Source organism: Simochromis diagramma, unplaced genomic scaffold (genome assembly GCF_900408965.1).
Source record: "Simochromis diagramma unplaced genomic scaffold, fSimDia1.1 OVJJ01000361.1, whole genome shotgun sequence".
NCBI lineage: Eukaryota > Metazoa > Chordata > Actinopteri > Cichliformes > Cichlidae > Simochromis > Simochromis diagramma.
This window is the reverse complement of record NW_024386860.1, coordinates 497,663-517,577: the sequence shown is the minus strand read 5'-3', so window position 1 is coordinate 517,577 and position 19,915 is coordinate 497,663. Positions and strand designations below refer to the sequence as shown.

The 19,915-nt window shown below is 41.2% G+C and overlaps 2 protein-coding genes across 3 annotated transcripts in view; one reads left to right on the top strand and one right to left on the bottom strand.

Moving 5' to 3' along the window:
- Nucleotides 1–974: 974 nt before the first annotated feature.
- Nucleotides 975–3,797, top strand: igflr1 (IGF-like family receptor 1). The gene is made up of 7 exons (XM_040029482.1): nucleotides 975–1,468; nucleotides 1,538–1,742; nucleotides 1,965–1,992; nucleotides 2,201–2,276; nucleotides 2,368–2,448; nucleotides 2,692–2,784; nucleotides 2,961–3,797. The coding sequence occupies exons 1-7, from the start codon at nucleotides 1,366–1,368 to the stop codon at nucleotides 3,284–3,286; spliced, it is 912 nt and encodes a 303-aa protein (XP_039885416.1). The 5' UTR covers nucleotides 975–1,365; the 3' UTR covers nucleotides 3,287–3,797.
- A 438-nt stretch (nucleotides 3,798–4,235) lies between these two features.
- kmt2bb (lysine (K)-specific methyltransferase 2Bb) overlaps nucleotides 4,236–19,915 on the bottom strand; it is a 28,914-nt gene continuing 13,234 nt past the window's right edge. For both annotated transcript variants that reach the window (XM_040029478.1, XM_040029479.1), the window contains exons 19-36: nucleotides 18,139–18,249; nucleotides 17,930–18,006; nucleotides 16,288–16,502; nucleotides 16,097–16,200; nucleotides 15,831–15,968; nucleotides 15,528–15,686; nucleotides 15,285–15,402; nucleotides 15,100–15,178; nucleotides 14,833–14,993; nucleotides 14,567–14,725; nucleotides 11,437–14,470; nucleotides 10,558–10,658; nucleotides 10,257–10,391; nucleotides 9,901–10,153; nucleotides 9,303–9,410; nucleotides 8,991–9,074; nucleotides 6,495–6,624; nucleotides 4,236–6,376 (exon numbers count right to left, since the gene is read on the bottom strand). In XM_040029478.1, the coding sequence (XP_039885412.1) occupies nucleotides 6,101–6,376; nucleotides 6,495–6,624; nucleotides 8,991–9,074; nucleotides 9,303–9,410; nucleotides 9,901–10,153; nucleotides 10,257–10,391; nucleotides 10,558–10,658; nucleotides 11,437–14,470; nucleotides 14,567–14,725; nucleotides 14,833–14,993; nucleotides 15,100–15,178; nucleotides 15,285–15,402; nucleotides 15,528–15,686; nucleotides 15,831–15,968; nucleotides 16,097–16,200; nucleotides 16,288–16,502; nucleotides 17,930–18,006; nucleotides 18,139–18,249 (5,442 nt within the window). In that variant the 3' untranslated portion in view covers nucleotides 4,236–6,100. The remainder of the gene's footprint in view (nucleotides 6,377–6,494; nucleotides 6,625–8,990; nucleotides 9,075–9,302; nucleotides 9,411–9,900; nucleotides 10,154–10,256; nucleotides 10,392–10,557; nucleotides 10,659–11,436; nucleotides 14,471–14,566; nucleotides 14,726–14,832; nucleotides 14,994–15,099; nucleotides 15,179–15,284; nucleotides 15,403–15,527; nucleotides 15,687–15,830; nucleotides 15,969–16,096; nucleotides 16,201–16,287; nucleotides 16,503–17,929; nucleotides 18,007–18,138; nucleotides 18,250–19,915) is intronic.

The window sequence follows — 19,915 nt, the reverse complement described above, 5'->3', positions numbered from 1 at the left end:
GTCTGCATAATGTATGTGTGGGAACACAAACAGTGGAGGAATTGTGTTGCCAATGGCATTAACCGCATATACAAATGCGACCAGTGAACCTCTCTCTGCTGATGTCGTTGCCCCAACTTGTTTAATATAAGTTAAAGTAATAGTGTGGTAAGTTTTAACATCTGCGTTATTGTTACAACTGACCCAGACTCCTATAGCCATGAACTAGCTAACATTACAGCCAACGGCTAAAACATTAGCACTAAAGACCTACACAGAATATATCCCCATAGACATACAAATAACATAATTTAAGTTTGATGAGTTTAGCTGCAAAGCAGATAATGCTATTAGAAATTGAAATAAAGTAGAAAAACTTACTTTTTGGCATACAAATTACTTTTTTTTGTGTTAAATTGTCTGTGTTTGACAAAATGTGCTGATTTTTCACATGTGATAGCAGAACTGAGTTGGGCATGCACAGCATGAGTCACATCATTTGAAACTTAGCCCTGATTGGAGAAATTGGAAGTGTTACAACTGACCCACGTTACAACTATCCCCGGTCTCCCCTACTCTCTTCATATGTGTGTTTGTGTCTCTGGTGAAATTCAGTATGGTTCCGACAACAGTTTTATGTTAATGTACAATCCTTAATATGTTTTGTGTGTGTGGGGGGGCGCCAGAGGGAGTGTTCGCCCGGGGCGCCAAACAGGCTAGGACCGCCACTGCTCACACAAGTGAGTTACATGTCACGCCCGCGACAAGTCACTTACCATTGCAACACACAAAGGTAGTCATTTGGCTGTCAGCAGTTGTGAAAGTCATCTGACCTTGTATAAAAAATTCCTTAAAATGTTTTTTTTTTTTTTTTTTTTTTGAAAAGTCAGTCTTTTTTTCCCCGCTGACTCATCCCTGGCCAGGGTACTCCAGTCAGATTAGTACACCACCTGCTTTGTCTCACAAAGGGAGGAAGGGAGGCGCATCCGTGATATCGGTTCCAAAGCGAACACGCAGACAGGCGACTCCCTAAGAAAACAACTGCCCTACCTTTACTTTGCCTCAGTAACGGGTAAGGGCATTTTAAACTCTACACCGTCACTTTATAGCCCAATAACGGAGTGAGTTTAAATATTTCGATTTCGCTCCGAAATAGTTTGTATGATTTGTCCCTTGCTTGCATATTAAACTGGTCTAACATTTGACCAGCTTTCATTAAAAGAACAAACAAACAAACAAAAGCATATCAGAACATTTGGGTCAGCGAGAAAGAAGAAACGATGACACGTACTACGGAACTCTAACCGCACTTATGTAGAAGAAGGGGTGGTGCTATGGGGCTGTTATAGAGACAGAATCTTTGCTCTAAAGCTCAGTTCAGTAACGATGAGTAACACTGGACACTCACAAAAATGCCACGATCTAACAACCTTCTGGGATAAGGCGCAACGAACATGCATCCCGTGTACGAATACCCCTATAAAGCCAGGTAGGTCAAATATTATATTATATTATATTATATTATATTATATTATATTATATTATATTATTCATGTAGGTCACGAAATTACCCCCAACTGTGGGCTTGATGATGACGGAGGGCGACACGAGGCAACAACAAAACCGTGCAAGACAAACACTTTTAACAATGGCAGCAGCTTCCACTGCAAACCCTGTAGCACGTGTCCGCTTCGGTTTCAGACTGAGAGACCTTGCAACACAACAGCTGACACCGTTTGCGGCAAGGTGCCTGTTACGCAAAGGTAAGACAACAAGCACATCACCGTGAGAAACAGGTAAACAGCTGAGGGGATGTGATGGTCTCTCTGAACCGCAGGGGATTTTCATCAAAGTGTGTGTGTGTGTTTCACTATCTCTTTTACGGCTTAATAAGCAGGCACAATAAGAGCGCTTTCCTCTTAAAACTCTCGCTGTTTTATCTACAGACTTTCATTCCTCCCCACCCCTTTTCTGTTTTTCTGCAGAATCCCGACAACAGATTTCCCTGTCACAGTGAGTAGGCTTTTTGCATTTAGTGTAAATTGTAAATTTTACCAGTAATAAATAAATATATAGGGGTTGCCTGTCTGTGGCAGTAGTGGTACTAAAAATATGAAACACAACAGAAAGAAGCAACAGAAGATATTTGTGGAGAGCTGGTTAAGAAGGAGTTTCTTCCTCATCAGCAACAGCCAAAACATCCATTCTCTTTTCATTCCAGACTCTGGCATATCAAGGACCTAACTTGACACCAACCTCACCACCATCACGTCCTCACAATGTGTCATGGGCAGCCTGTAAGTTACGCGTGCACTTCACTGTACACCTGAGACACCTTTCTTGACAGTTACATTTAAATGTAACCTTGACTTTTTCCTGTGTCTGCAGGGGCAGTACCATTAGCCATTTTAATTTCCATTTTGCTCGCTGCCTTGTCTGCTTATGTGTTTGGTCTCAAACGGAAAAGAGGTATGTATACCGAAACTAGACGATCGAAGATAAACAAATGTGCACACATCAAGGTCTTAGGAACTTAAGAAACGACATAAAAGCTGAGCACTGGGTTTATAAAGAGAAGTTGCCATAAAATGTTACAGAATGTAATTTTACAACCAATATAGTAGGGTTATTTTAAAATAACTTTAAAATACCCTCTAGCTTCAAGCTGGCGAATATGATTCTGACACTCTCTCCTCTGCCTTATGTAAACAGCAAAGGCTTTTTGCAGGCAACCCGCATATATAAATGACGGATTCGCCCCCCTGACAGGTTCATCTAATGGCAGTGACGTAGAGGACATACTTTGTGAGTCGAACTTAATGTTATCTCAAAATGTACAACGCCTATCCAAACCACTGTCTAGTGAGGGGTAAAAGTGGGCGGAAACTGCCATTTTGTGTTCCTGTTGACGAATGAAAGTCTGTTTCATTAACCTACTGACATCATTCATTGATGCTCTGTTTTCCCCTTTCAAAATTCAGGTGCAGACATCCTGTCTGCACCTCTACAGACCGTGCTGGACAACTTGGATGTTTTGGAAGAGCTGGTGATTTTGCTGGATCCAGAGAGCCACGTAAGAAAGAGCACAAAACATCTGGCGTCGCACTGCGCCTTCCCCTCCACCTGGATTACTTACACCTACTCTATGAAGGACAGCAAAAGCCCCCTAAAAGCTGTGCTGGAGGGCGTGACCTGCAAGAACCCCGACTGGACTGTAGGGCACCTGGCTAAACTGCTCAAACACATGGAGCGTAATGACGCCATAGCTGCTCTTGCAAAACTTAAAACAAATAAGACTGAAGTGTAGCGACTGTTTAGCCCGACTCCCAAAAAGGCTGCTACGAGCACGGAGAGAAGCGGAGCGATATCGCATGCCTTATGCGTCCAAGTTGATGACGGGGGAAGTCAAGCATTCCATAAAAAATTAAATAGCTTCTTCCATATTTGCAGCTTCATTTGTTATTACGTTTGAATAATTAATGTATTATTACCTACCTCCTGGAAAACATTTAACCTCGACTGCTGTATCCCATATAAACTGCTTAACACGTGCATGAAGGACAAAGAATCAGAATTTTAGCCAGGCTTTATCTTTACCCATCCAGCTAACGAGATGCCTTTTCCTCCAGTGAACTCAACCAAAATTCCACAGTTCCTGTTTTCCCCACCATCATATTTACCGCGACAGTATTCTTGTCAAAATAGAACAAATGAGTAATGTTTTTTTTTTTAAATGTTAATCTGTTTCCAATTGTTGTTGCCTTTATAATACTATTGACCTATGCAAATAAAATCATTCAATCAGTCATTTCATCAAACATCTTAACATCTTTATTAAGCAAATAACATTATAAATAAAAAAAGTGCATAGAAAAATTAAACAGGTTTAGAAATATGTATACAAATATTTACAAACTCAAGGTTTATTTGTACATGGTAACAAAGACGTAAATTTAAAGAGCACATATTTTCTCATTTTGATGTCTTTTACACTTACGTTAAAATAACCCTACTATATATATATTTATATGTATATTTATATATATGTGTATATAGAACATACAGCTTTCTTAACAGATTCTGGGCGAGATGGTCATGATAACTTCAGGTTTTGACTAGTGCCTTGCATCCTTCATGGCACGCACGCACGCACACATACATAGAAATGACAAACATTTCCAAATACACACACACACACACACACACACACACACACACACACCTGGATATTAAAACCAAGCTATTTTTTTTTTTTAAATCATCATCCTCTCTTTTTGCATCAGTATTCCCAAACATCTGTCTAAACAGCTGAGGTAGAATCCTTGCAAGGAGTTGGGAGTGACTCTGCTCTTGTTATCAGCTAGGTGATTGACACAAGTTAACCTGGGCTCCATCCCAGTGATTGGACATGCAAGGTGGGGGGAGGGGTGGGTGGGTGATAAAAGACAAAACATGACATAATTTTGGAAAACATAATTATGGGCTTGAGTAGGCAAACAGTGCTCACTTTACTCCTGTGGCTGATTCTAAGACCATCAGTAATCTACATAAAAAAAATAAAAGTAAAATAAAATAAAGATTCTTTAAAAATACCTGCTTTAGAACAATCTGTCATAAAGGCTTAATCGCACACCACAACTGCCCCAAAGAGAGAAAAAAAATTCAAGTAAGTTAGTGAAACAAAAGACATGATGTGTAAACAAAGCATACATATGGGAAAGGGGAAAGGGGAAGGGGGGGTTCACTAGACCGCCACCAATTTGTACAAAGCACAACCTTTAACCATTTAAAATAGAAATCAAAACATGAATAAATATAACTACCAATTTGAACAGTGTGTGAATTCAATTAGCCTCACCAATGACACCACTGAACATCCACCTACAACAATCATTATTTTAAAGGCAGCAATACCTAGAAAAGTCCCGCACCTACACCGTCTTCTCAACCATCACGGTGCAGGAGCTCAATGTACATGCTCAGTAGCAATGCCTTACACCAATGCCCTCCCTGATCAAGAGAAACTGCAGAAGATTTCACGAAGATGAAGATAATTTGGATGTTTGATGGGTAATTATGTGCAACTGCAGGGCAGCAAAGTCTTATTGCAATAGGTAACGATGAGCATCTGCCATGAGAGTATTAAAATATATATATTTAAAAAAAAAAAAGAAAGAAAGAAAAAGGAAGGAAATCTTCAATTTTGGCTTGGGTAGTGTTTTGCTACATACACTTTACATGAAAAAAAAAAAAAACAACCAAAGAAAGAAAGAAAAAAAAAAATACCAAGAGGACGTTTCTATGACACTGTTTTTCTGCTCTGAAACCAGACACTAATTTTACACTCAAGACAGGAAGAAAGTGGGTGACGAATAGCAGGTTTTGAATGTGAGATTTTACAGATAACAACAGGAGGACTTATAAGAGTGCATAAATTTAAGATCTCAGCAGGGTAAAGAAAGAGCTAAACAATTCCTGATTCGCAAGACATCTTAGTCCAACTAAAGACAAAGCTTTTAAAAAGCTTAGCACCATGTTTTTGTTTTGATTTTCTGTTATTCACAAAAAAGACAGAAAAAAGGAAAAAAAAGGGAAAGAGTTAACATAAGAAGTACTGAATCGTACAAATAAAGGTCTGGGTGATGTATGGCTTGAGAACTGACTTCACAACTACAGGGATGGAGCTGTAATGTAATGTGACAGATAAGGCTTGATCTGAGGTTATCTGCTCAAATCCAGAAACTCTCCACACTTTGAAATCTCCAGTTGTCACAAGCACCCAAAACTACTTCCTCTGATTTAATTACAGCTGCAATTACATTATTCGGGGAGCCATACCTTTTAGTACACTGTGAGGCAAGAAACTCTGCAAAGTTTGTTTTTTGTGCTGGTTCTCATCCTCTTCCGCTTGACCCCCCCCCCCCCAAAAAAAACAAAAGACCCCAAAAAACAAAAAATGTCCTCACTTCTCACTAGCCATGTTTCTGGCCAGTCTCATAGTGGCTTAATCCCCCTGCTGGGCAGACTGACCGCAGCCTCCTCAAGCCCCAATCCAGTGTCACCACAATTTAAGGCTTACTAGTAAACAGGATCCTCCCCCTTTTTGTATCCAAGAGATTTCTTAGTTGAGGAAACGACGACATCTCCGGGCCCCACAATTACAGTTGAGTTTGTTGCTGGCGTCTTCGATGGGGAACTTGTAGTCGTAGGTGAGCTCCTCCCCCCTGTAGATTTTCCTAAGAGCAAAGATGACGATGTGCTTCCGACCTTCCACGTTGATCACTCGAGAGTAGCAGTTAGGTTCACATGAGTGGTTGATAAACCTCGCCGCGTTGCCATGCATAGTCGCATCCACTACATCGAAGTCATCGATGCGGAACATGTAACAACCGATACCCTGCAGGGAGCAGAAATGAAACCTGTTGGTGTTTTTCATGAAATCTCTCAGCATGAACCGCCAGTTGCTATGAAATACCTGACCAAAACTAGAATGACAATGATGAAGATGCACAAACCTTCCCATCATAGTACTTCTCCCTTTTATCAGTGAGCACGGAGCGAATGACGATGCCCGCGTATTCGATAACCATCTCTCCTGCTTCAATGTTCCTCTTGCAGAAAAGACCACGGCCGTGGATAGCAGACCTACAGGAAGTGTTATCAAGATGAAAACTGATTGTAAAGCAATAGGAAGATATTTAAAAAATCTATACAATAACACATTTGTATATTATATTGCTGATACAGGCCAAACTTTAATGTGCCCACTTTTTTAGTTTACAATCTTTTACCTTTGCATGAATGTTGGCACACAAGCACTAACATGGTAAACACAGGAGCTAGGGCTATACCCAAAATATATACCCAAATTCAGCCACTTTGATCTTTTTTCATTTTATTGGGGTTTTTGTTTGTCTTATTTTAATATAAATGGTAAATGGACCAGCTCTTATATAGCTTTTGCTACTCAAGCACTCAAAGCACATTATATGCCTCATTCACCAATTCACATACATTCTTACAAGCACTTTTCTCTATGCTTTGTCTACTTAAGTACTTTCTATCTAACATTCACACAAATTCAAACTCCAGTGAATGCACCGGAGGCAAGTTCCTGTTGCATGTGATGAACTCAGACATCTAATTGTTTCATCGTGTGTCTCTTTAAAACCAACACAGTATACGACTTGTCTCTCTTTGGAATCTTATCATTTCCACACTTCGTTTGATTCCCAAAAAAATCCCATATTTTTGGAAAATACGGCACATTTAAAATCAATCCTTTGATCTTTCTAAAAATACATCAGTGCCCCTTATAACCCTGTGTGCCTTATGTATGAATTCTGGTTGTGTTTACTGACCTCGAAACGATTTTATGTGTTACACGGCGCTCGAAAATCTATCAAATGTTTTAGTACAACTTTGCTGAGCTACGAATCTGCACCGCTTGATGGATTGTCGGAGCATTACGGCTATCATAGTCAGGAGCCTCGTGGAGTGATACGTACTGTGCTTTAACATAATATTACCCTATTGTGTGTGTATAACCTCTTTTTAAGTTTTGTGGATATTATACATGGTTATGCTGAGGATATGTTATCGTTATCGCAAATTTTCTAATGTATATCGTGATAAATATTTTTGGTCATATCGCCCTGCTCTACCCTACATGCTCTTTGTCACTAGATTTTGACACTTTTCTCAGGATTGCCCCCACCCCCACCACTTCTCCTTTTGTGCTTCCTGGGTAGCAGTGACATTACAGAGTGACAAAGCTGTATTGTGCAGTGAAAAAAAAGTTTTCTGTTTAACAAGACCTTCTTTCTTAGAAATTGAGTGAGGTCACAGCGCAGCCAATGTCTTGCAGAAGTACTTGCAAAACGTGTTAACTGCGGCCAAAGTATAAACAAAGAGTGGGAATGCTTTTGTAGTTTTTTTTAAAAAAGCTCTCGTTGAACAGGCTGTCTCCATAATGTCTGGCCAAGGCACTGTTTCATTTCCCAACGGCTGCTTTTTCTTCAGCCTCACTAGGATTAACATGAAACAGATGTTTGAACAGCTGTTAGAAAAAGCAGAATTGTTGTGCATGTATGCTAGCTATGATTCATTTGTGTTGAATAATGGTTTGGTGTGACTCTGTTGTCTGGCTAGCAATAATGACACATTACTGCCAAAGAGCTGTTACTTGCATTCAAATGACTATCTATGTATCACCCTTGTTTTATGAAAGCTAATGCCATTTAAGTCATGTGGTTCTCATCGCCACAGGATGGTAAGAGCTTTATATTGTAAGGAAAAGACCCTACAATAATAGAGAGGAAACCCCACTTGGTGACAGGGGGAAAGAAAAACTCCTTTTTAATATACAGAAACCTCTGGTAGAGCTAAAGGCTAAAGTGTTTTCTCCAACTTGCTTTTCCATTAACATGATCACAGATACAATTCTATACTACACTGTAAAAAAATAGTCATACATATTAAACTTAGACAGGTAAACTGAACAGAAAATGTTTTAAAGAGTCATCCATACTGGAACAAAATAAAACAAACTGGACTTCAATGCTGAATATTCATTGAACATCACTGAAGGATGCTTTTTTCAGTTTTGAATCCTCCTGCTCACGCTGCTCTTGACAGGGAATGCTTTGGTTTTCTCTGTTAATCTTATAAATAGGCAATTCTTTGGAATCAAACCAAAGTGTGAAAATGATAAAAGATTCCAAAGAGAGACAAGTCATATCCTGTGTTGGTTTTAAAGAGATGGAAGATGATACAGTTAGAGCTCTGAGTTCATTACATGCAACAGGAACTTAAATGCCATGCTGGCATTAAGATTAAGAAGTGAAACCAATTCTGAGGGTTTTTTTTAAATATTTGTGGCTTTTGCAGCCAAGGCTATGAACTTTAAAAGCCTTAAAACTATGATGTTGTCAACTGAGTATTTTAAGCATCGTATAGCAATGCATTTTACTATTTTAATGTAGCAATGATGAATTGCAAATGTAACTCGCCTGTACACTCCTACTGCCTCCTTGGAAGTCTTTTTCAGATGTCTGAAGCGCATGGCCATGGGCAACTCCAAACTGGTGGCTCGTCTGGTAAAGGGAGCAGAAATTAATTGACCCAAAACTTCAACACCACTGTTTTGCAACATACTAAAAAAAATAAAAATAGTCAATATATTTATGAAAAAGTATACTTTAGTTTTGAAAAAAAAGTGGTGTGCAGTTACAATATGAAGCTGCACAACATATTTCAGAGAAAAGCGGTTTGAAAGTCCTAATATGGCATTACAATCCAGGAAATATAAACTAAAGCCTGACCTCGTGGACTTCAAAAGAACCTCGTCTTCCTCATCATCGTAAGGCCCAATGTCAGGAAGCTGTCTGTGCTGAGAAGCCAGGAAGTTGAACATATCAAATGTAGACTTCCTGTTGGAGCAAATAAACTGCTGTTAGTTCTAGAAGAGTTATATCTTTCTGACTCACTTTCTCCAGGATGAATCCAACAGCCCTTTTCCATTAGTACCTACTCTGGGTGGCTTTACATGAGGTGACAGTACCAGTACGGTCAATTGAGTAATTGATAGTACTGGTACCCTGAGTTTGGATTCTTCTTCCAAAAATCAAAACCGCCATTTTTGAAACCCGGCGATGAGGGAAATGGCACAGAAACAACACCATGGTGGTCTAATTAAAAGCCACAGGCTGAGCAGCAGGAATTGCATCGCCTTGACGTCCATCTTTGTTGTAGCGTTTGTGTTGCATACAAATGACGCCACAGGAGGGCCGGGCGTGTTGCTATAACAACCCCACGCACATTGGTGCTGCTCAACTGTAATGGAAAATGAGTCAAGCCGAGTTGTACTGCCTCAAGTCACAAGCAGGTACTAATGGAAAAAAGGCTAAAGGGCAAACATACCTAAGGTAAAGCTCCGAACGGGCACAGCCACTGGGGTTGACGGGTAGATCATCCTCCTGGCTGAACTGTTTGAAGAAACGGAAACTATGGCGCTGGCAACGGTGAGCTCCTTCAAGCTGCTCCAGCAAGAACACTAATGCGTCATGGACCAGACCCAGCATACGGGGACCGCTGAGCCACTGAAACGTCAGTGGCCTCAACCTTGCAATTGCTCGAGCCTCCTGCACCCCATCTGTGACTGCTTTCCAAGCCACTGAAGGAAGAGTTTACAATTAGATGGGATTAGCTCAAAGCAATGAGCATAAAAAACGAGAACATTACGATGCTAATTTTTTAAAATGTAACACTGGCCTTACCTTCAATGGTGTCTGCCTCTACACTAAAGCCGTCATCGCTGGTTATCTCGAATCGTAAGTGTGGCTGGTCTCTATTTGTTGGACATCCCTCATCATCAGATGGAGGTGGTTCGTCATCTGAGGCAGAAGCAGCGCCTAACAAAACACAATCCGTAGAGCTCCTTTTTCACATTGTTCTTAAACAATTCAACACATTTAAAGGACGCAGAAGTGAAAAGGTACCATTCATTAATCAGTGATATATTAAATGTGGCTGGTATTTTTAAACTCGTGAAATTATACAGTTTTAACTCAAGAATACCAGAATATTTCTTCCAGTCAGTCAGTGTGCTGTGTCCCACTGGTTCCCAGGCCTGCTGTTTGCCTTGTTCACTCACAGACATGAAACTCCAAGGCTCTGATCTGGGAAAAGCAAGTGGAAACAATTATTTTGTTTTTAAAAATGACTTCATATACATAAATATTTGTTTCTCAGGCTCTCTGACGCAAAATCATTGTTTTTCTATGAAAGAGAAGAACAATCATCAGACCTATTATCCACAAACTCCATGAAAGCCATAATTTGAGATAGTACAAGGCCTCATTAGTACTAACTGCGTGGGTAAATTGCACATCTACGAAGGCACCCTTTAAAGCTGAATAAAATACTGCATAAGGTATACAGGATTTGTAGGTTTTGTCTTTGGGCTGCTGAAATACGGTATCAAGAAAGATTGTGAAAACATTTCACTTTCAAAACTACAGCAATGTGGTCTCAGTTTCCAAACGCTACTTCAAAGAACAGGTGACGCGGCACAGTGATAAACTCACTGCTGTCCCAGATATTTCAAACATGCTGGTGGCAAAGAATTCAGAATGAGCCTGTGTTAAAACAATGAACATTTCATGACTCCTTTGTACTTTTTTCAGTTAAGCAATGGACTGAAATAATTTAAAAGTCACTGAAATGCTTTATTTACATTTTACACAACGTTCCAACTTCTTTGAAGTGGACTGTATTTAAAAATCGAAAGACATCAATTCGTTGAGTAATGGAAACATAGCAAAATACCACCAATAGCCAATAGCCACCAATTGCTTGACTACGTGAATTTTTCTTTCTTTTGTCAGCCTAAATGATCACTGACACAATAACCAGCAGGGCAGCTAAAAAAATGACTTCAGATAGGTAAAAACGTACCCTGAGCTATCAGAATCACTTAGATGCTCCTCTTTTAACTCGTCCAAGTTCAGTACTCCTTTCACTGTGGGGGTCTTGATTCGGACTCCTGAGGCCCTGCTGGAGATGCTTGGAAAAGCTGGTTTGCGACGCTCCTCATCCTCGATGACGGGCTCTGGTTGCAGGAAGTCAACCTTAGATTTCTTTGTGACGATGCGGTCTGAAAGTGAAGACACTCTTTTCATGCGGACATGGGTGCGAGGGCGGGGTGGGGGAACTGGTTTAGGTTGTGGTGATGGAGAGCGGGGTGACTCTGGAGGATCTGGTTCAATTAACAGGCCGGGTGGCAAAACTAGTGAGGAAGGGCTCATTGTTCGAAGCCCACTCCACTTGGGGGTGTAGTTACTCGCCATTGCTTGATTAATAATTGCTTGGGCACTTTCAGCAGGACTCATGGGAGGATTCTCGGATGGCAGAGCAGGCTGCCCTGAGGCCTTGGAGGACTTAGATTTCTTTGACGCGCTGGAATCCTTCTTCTTCTTTGGTTTTCTTGAATCTGGAACAGTTTCATCTTTTGGTGTTTTTGAAGTTTTTCTTGATTTCTTCACATTGGACATTACCATTGTGTCATTGTTTTTGTGTGTGAGCAGCTGTGTGACAGCAGATGGATTCTGAACTGCAGGCGTGACTAGTGGAGGAGGTACTGTCGTCACATTGGCCACAGATGGTGGTGCAGTCATATTACCAGCTGCAGCTAGTGTGGCTGACAGTGCGTTGCTCTGCAAAAGGCTAGCAATCTGAGTGACACAGTTGTAGGATGGGGAGTTGGGAGTAGGCAGCTGGAAAGTGTTGCTTTCAGGGTTTTTCACAAAGATCTGCCCAAGGCGGTTCACCAGTAGTACATGTGGTGTAGGGTCTACATTTGGACCTCCCACCTCCTTCACAGTAAGAATGGCATGACCCGGTAATGCCTGGGGTACCACTGGTTGCTGAGGTTCGATAGTTGGCCTGGGTGTAGCGAAATTGATGGAGATTGTATGGCCAGCTGTAGATTCCTTCTGGACAGAAGAACTGTAACCATTTAGGATCATCGGAGCTGAGGTGGTTTGTACCTGTGTGGGAGCAGCTGAACAGTGTGTTGACAGTCCAGACAGAGGCGATATTGCTGCAGAGGAGGAAACAATGCTGACAGCTGTAGAGCCTAGTGGCTGTGTTTGTGTGGCATACACCGGTAGAGAAACAGTAGCTGATAAGCTTGGATCATTCTGAGGCACGACATTTAGTAGTGTCTGTGTCATATCTCCAATGGGACTAAGAGTTGTCAGTTTAGCAGGTTCCAGGGACGGTAAAGTTGTTGACTCTTGTACAGCGGTCACTGGTTGCAATGTAATACTTGTTAAGGGAGGCTGACTGAAAGTAGGCAAAGAATACATCTGGAGAGGGTCTACTAGTCCTTGAGAGGGGTTTGGTACATCTGTTGACATTAAAGGGGAAGGCTGAAGAAGACTCAACAGAGAGCATTGACTGTTATCAGCAGAACCTGCTACTGGGGCCTCTGTTGCAGTAGATGATAAGTCATTCATCAACACACTAGCCCCCTCAGCTGGTGATATAAACCTGCTGCAGTCAGGTGATGAGTTCAGGGCTTTACAAGGTTCGGGGGTCTCAAGTGGTGTGTCTTGCAGCACGGGAAGCATTTCGGTGAACTGTGGGTTAGTGTCACATCTCTCAAGAAGAAGAGGTGTTTCAGAGGACAACCCTGAACTGGAACCTGGCAATAACCCCTCTGAATATGGGATTTCAGGCACATTTGTAGTTAGGTTAGGCAGAATGTTATCAACTGGAGAAGAAAGCATGGGCTCTTGGTTTACTAAAGGGGTTTCAGAGCTTTGACTGGTATCAAAAGATTTAGGTGCATCTTGGGTTGAACCATCAGCGGGATCTTTTGTGGCTTCTGAAATCGTGACTGGAGAAGAATCTGTTCGCTTATCATCAGATGATGCTTTGGAAGGTTGTGTGCTGCTAGCGGTTTCAAAGTCAGGAAGATTTTTATCATTTAGTTTTTTGGCTTGTATCTGAGTTTGACTGTTAACTTTTTGAGCATCATCACTGGTTGCTATACTTGCATCACTCTCTGTGCCGTCATCTACCCCATCCAGTTGAGCCATAGGTCGAGAGGAAGGCGAGGATGGAGACTTCGAGTGATCTTTTGATCCCGGGCAGCTGACTATTGTGCGAGAGAAGTCAAAATAGTGCTCCATATCTTCATCTGAGGATGTGTTACCCAGGTCATCCCTGGCTGAGGCTGCAGACCGTGGCAAACTGGCAACAAGGGTCTTCTTCTTCTGTACTTCTTGGGCTGCTCCCCAAAATTCCTCTTGATCATCACCTTCCACCACTATTTGCTCCCCACAATTCATTGCCACCCCCTCATTTAAGAGGGTTTCTTCAATTTCAAGTTCTGTCCGCATCTCTTGGCCCAGACTCAAGTTGGGGTCCTTGTGGAATGAACTGTAGGGAAACTCTTCTTCATCTTTCTGTTGGTCCAAGTCCTCCTGGGGTGATGTACCATTTGCTGGAGAGACATCCTCTGGCTCTGGTGAAGCTAAGAAGTTGTGTGGCACCTCGACTGAGTCCGACTGGCTTAGATCAAACGACAGTCGACTTCTGGGTAAATGTTGTACAGGTGAAGAGAAGGGTAGACTTTGAGAGGGAAAATTTCCAGCACCTTCCTGCCAGGGAGACTGGGGAAAGAATAACGAGTTACAGTGGGCTGTATTCCCAGAGGATCGTACAGAGGAAGAACCTCTACTTCCAACTGGGCGGGATGATGTAGAATTTATCAGGCTGTCTGTTGCACCAAGTGGGAACAAGGGGGAGGTAGGGAGGGAATTTTTTCCAGTGCGGAGAGTGACTGGTCCAGTTACAGGACCCAGAGGAGGGGGGGACCTGTGACTGCGCAGACCTGTTGTCTGTGAGTGTGGGCCGTGGCGACGAACTCCTCGAGTCTCTTCTAGATCACTAATGGTCAGTATGTGGTGGGGCTGGGCTACTCCTAAGAGGAAAACAGAAATAATCAGCTATATTTACATTCTGTGATGGCTTATTTATTATGTTTCTAAATAAGAACAGGTTACAATTTCTATCATACCTGGGGAAGGCAGAGGTCTTGACATTCCTCCAGCTGGTCTCCTGGGTTGGGGAATCTTTGGCCTTGCACCGTGATCTGACTTTGGGTGGATACCTGGAATCGAGGTTTCCTCCATTGTGGGGTGGCACTCTGATATATAAGTGTCTTGAGCTTTTGATACTGAAGAGTGATAGAAATGATTTATGAATACAGCGAATCACTTGTTAAGGCAATCTAGTTTTCAGAAGTAAAGAAAAACCCCAAAACAAACAAACAAATCAACACACCAGGTATTGGACGGGGGCTGTGAGCAATGGTGTGATTATCTCCCTGGTTCGGCATCTCCTCAACTGGCTTCTCTGGGACAATTGGCCGGACCTCTCGGACTGTACATGTGTATTTGCACCGCCGCAATGGGTTAACCGTACTCCAATACCACCGAGAACACCTTATTATGGAAGAGGGAATTTCATTCAATGTTGCAAATATAATTTCTTTATATAATCAAGTGTTATCAAGTATAATTAATGTTAAAAGCAGAATATACAACTCACTGAAAACCAACAGGAAACAATTTTCCTTTGTTCGCTGAAAGTTCTGTCAGCACGCCTAGATTTTCAATCTGCAGGGAACCTGTGCCATAACAATGTGGAGACCAATTCTGAGTTTAACAAAAGCCGATTCTAATGAACGCCTTTAAGGGCCCAAACAAGCAATCAACTAAAACAAAACAGCTTACCGATCATCACATTGATAAGGTCTGGCTCCAACCCAGTCAAGAACTTTCTGCGGAGACTGATCCCCTCAAAATCAACATACACTCTGCGGTTTACTTCAAATTCCTGACCAGTTATCATCTGTAAAACAAAGGTACATAACTAAAATTAGGGTTTAAATAAAAATATTCTTTTTTTTTTTTTTTTAAATGTACTTCAAACTTGTTTAAATCCTGAAAGAGGCGAGGTGGGAGAGGAGAATTTACCCTGCCACTGATGAGATGTCGGTGTTTATAGCAGTAGACCTTTTTATCATCCTGGAAGACACACTGACGGGAGCGGGCGCACATGAAGTGGTAGTTGCTTTGACAAGATGTCAGACAGCAGCCCACAGTGGCACCCGACTGATTGCAACGTTCACATCGCTGAAGACGATTGGGGTTAATGACAGTGAAGAGTGAAGAATAAAGTTTGGGTTAACGTAATTACAATAAAAAGACAAAGACTGATCTGGTTCAACTCTACAGATTTTAAGCAATTTTCAGTTTATCAGGGTGATAACAACTAACCATCAAACGCCCCCTTGTGACAGCGCTGTGTACATGCAGCAGAGAGCCATTGTCCTCTTCAAAAACTTCTGCAGACCACAGGCAGCAGTTGACATGAGCCCATTCATTCTGGCCCAAATACAGTAACCTGCCTGCTTCCTGAGAAAGGAAACAACACAATCCAACATGAAATTAATCAAAGAGAATGGAGAATTTACAAAAATAAGTGAATTGGGTTTGCATTCTTCTGTGAACCACTCAATTTTAATGTTTTGGGAATTATTTACATTCGATTTGAGGTCTCCATATTTTTGACACAAAGAGCACTGTCTCTCATCATCTTTAGACCATCCAGTGTCTAGATCAGCTTTTGAAAGCCGACCTCTTTTTCCTAAGTAAACACACAAAAGTAAATATTTAGTGGAAGAGAAAAAACAGAGAAAAAAAAGAACATTTTCTCATAAACTAAATACGTCACCTTTGAATTTGAGTCTGCTGCTTTTAAAATGGTTCAGGCTTGAAGATTCCCTAGACATTGGAGAAAGAGCCTCTTCTTCCTTTATATCCAAGCTTTGTCCATTGTCTTCCTGCAGGAGTCCCAGTGGAGTTCTAGATGAAAGATCCTCTCTCTCCTGCCACTGAGCATAAACATGCTCTGTTGTAGGAGGATGAACAGCCTGGGACAACATCCCCCTGAAGAGAGAGTTCAGAAGTTCAAAAATTGAAGCAGGACAAAAACAGAATGGTGCTTTCCCTTTTCATTATACAGCACACATCAGAAGTGAAGAAACCCACATAAATTTACCTACTTGATAAAAATATTTAACACTTAAAATATTTACAGTTCTATATAATGTCTTGTATCTCAATAACTGCAGGCTTAAACTAATAATAAAGCCTCAAAATTAGAAACTAAAGCAAATACTGTGGCGATGAAGTTAGAAAACCTATTGTCATTGAAACAAAATTAAGCAGACCTGTGATTTCCAGACAGTTATTAAATGAACACCAGACATTTCACAGGGTTGGACATACATGTAAAAGAACTGAAAGACTATGATCCAATCACTTGACATGAATCTAATAGAAGACCTTTGGATCATTTTATGAAGAAAGAAAGAAAAATGCACCATCTCTAGCCAAGAGAACCGCCCGAGTAGAGACATATTTTCTGACCAAAGACAGATTGTCTTTCTGCTGTGCAACACTAGCAGTGAAGATGCTGACAAAGTATGCCATCAAAGAAAGGTGGACATATTGATTAAAAAAAAATCAAAGATTTCAGTCTTGGTTAAAAAACCCTCAGTGGTTGTAGGATATTCCTACATTCCTATTCACAATAGTTGAAATGTGCAATTCCCTGGTATTCCTATTCCTATTTATCCCTATTATATACTCTGTATTTATATATGTCTCTGTATTTATATATGTGTATATATGGTATATTTCTGCTCATATTCTGCAACTTCTGTTGGTGCAGTGCTACCGGAAACTGAATTTCCCGGAGGAACCCATCCGAGGGATTAATAATATCTAATCTACAGTGAAGCCTGTACTTCTAATATAGTAAATCTAAACTGTTTGTTTTTTGTTTTGTATTTTACTGTAAGGAGACATGACTTTAGCTAATTTTATAGTTAGTTATAGTGATGCTTTACACAGATGTGCTCATTTCTGTTGTATCTATTGTGAAAAGGGGTACTTGAGGGAAATGTGATTATGGACTCGTGTTTTTATATTTTCACTGTAGGTAGAGAAGATTAGAGAGCTACGTGTAAATTTAGGATTTTGTTTGTAGTGCTGAGGTGGGGAAGACCGGAGGCAGGACAGCTGAAGGGGACGGTACAATGGGCGGGACACCGAACCCATAAGATTGTGTTGATTTCCAGTTGTGAGCCAGACCTCGCTAGACGTAGCGGAAGTAGGCTAGGTCTCCGGATGCATCTGTATTTTATTGTAAAGCGCAAATAAAAAGATGTCTGATTTTGGAAGTAAGAGTCTCCGCCTGATCACTACCATTAAAATAATCAGTGAAATCGGTGTACTTCAACACTATCTAGGTACATAACTTTAATGGAGTATTTCTTAAACTTATAAAATGTTAAAAATGTAATACTCACACTGGCAAGTCTTTGGTACAAGGGTCCCACACCTTTGGGTCTTGGCTGTTGAACCAATTAAATACCTCCTCGAGCAACTAAAAGAGAAAAATCACTCCATAATTATAAATGTTATAAAACTGAAAACAAACAAACAAAAAGATAAATCATGCTTAAAGCCAATTATGCATAACTTCAGGAGACTTTATGTGTTTTCAGCCATACAGCACCTTTAAGTAGTAGGATCGTGCCAAGGCAGTAGGTCTCCGCTCCTCTGGAAGATCTTCCTCTTGCTCTAGCCTCTTTCGCACCACCTGGACCACATCCTCATGGAACATTTTCTATTAAAAAAAAGAAAGAAAAAATATTTTGGGATGTTCAATCTTGTGCTGATAGGGCGGCTGCATTTCCAACAAAAGAACGTAACTACAGTGGTCCCTCATTTATCGCGGTAGTTACGTTCTAAAAATAACCATAACCGATATGTGAAATCCACAAAGTAGTCAACTTTGTTTTTTACAATTATTATAGATGTTTTATGGCTTTAAACGCCGTGACTACACACTTTATACACTTTTCTCTGACAGGCTTGAACATTTTACACTTATCTCTCTTGTTTAAACACCCTCAAAGTTCAATCCTTCGTAGAAAAATAAGTCCAGTATTACAGAATAAAACCAAAGGCACCCGCAGTTGCCTTTGATGGTGCAAAACGTTTCATCGACATTACAGGATGACACACGGCACGATATTGATTGACAATGGTCTACACCCAATCAGAACGCAGAACACAATGCGCTGTAAAAAACAAACAAACAAAAAAAAAAGCATGCAAAATTGCACCAAAAAAATCTGCCAAACAGCGAGAACGAAAGGTGAACTGCGTTATAGTGAGGGACCACTGTACCATTCTATATCACATAATAAGGCTGTACATTAATTGAATTTGAATCTAGATGACGATTTTGGCATTACACAATTAAATTGAGCAATATTTAAAATGCATGTTTTGCTAATTAAAATGCAAAAGCAAATGAAGCGTTTCTTTTTTTTTTTTTTGCCTGTCCCGTTTGGCTCTTTTGCCATCAGAATTATTGTCTAAAAGGAGAAGAAAGATGCCCAACAGATTTACTTTACCAAATAGACCATCCCAGCCTTGCCGTAATGGTCCATTTGATTCACCTTTTATTGTTTATTTTATTTTATTTTTACTTGCTAAATACGGGACAGACTTGACTGGGGAAAAGAAAGGGGAGAAAGAAAGAGGGAAAGAAAAACAGCAGGGAAGAGGGACAGGGATAAAGGGCAAAAAACAAAAACCAACAAAATAAGCAGAAAAAAAATACATATATCAATCACCTGGATCACATGTTGAGAAAGAAAAAAGAGAAAACAAGCAGAAGAAAAAAAAGAGCAACATAATAAACAACATCACGATGATCTATGGGAATATGACAGTAAATACTAAATATTAAACATTATTGTGCAGCACGTAAGATCAACAGAACACAGTGTGCTTTGAGGTAGGAGCCAAAAAGGGTGTAGTTTGTGTGTGTGAGCACCCGTGTGTACAACTGTCAGCACGAACGCGCTTGTATTAAAAGGTTCCTTCATGTAATGATCTGCTAGAGGGTGTGGGGGAGCCACAGCCCCGTCCTCCAGGGCATGAAGCAGGTATGGAGGAGATCAAAACTCCAGACATCCAGAGGCCCCCAGAACACAAGAGACCAAGGAAGACCAACAGAGGGGCAGCCGCGCCACTGTCCCAGAAAGAGCTGAGGAGAGCCCCGCGGAGCAGAAGCCAGGGGGGGTTGCAGTGACGTGCCCGTGAGCTCAGCCAGCTGTACCCCAGGTCTAGGTACCCTTGCCCCTGGAGGGGGAAACTGCACCCAGACCCAGGTAGTGTTACCCTTTTCCCTGGGGTGGAGAGAAGCAGACCGCCCCGACTCGGCAGCAGCAGGGAGGCCCCACATTCCAGACCCCAGTCGGACGGCCAACTCCTCCTCC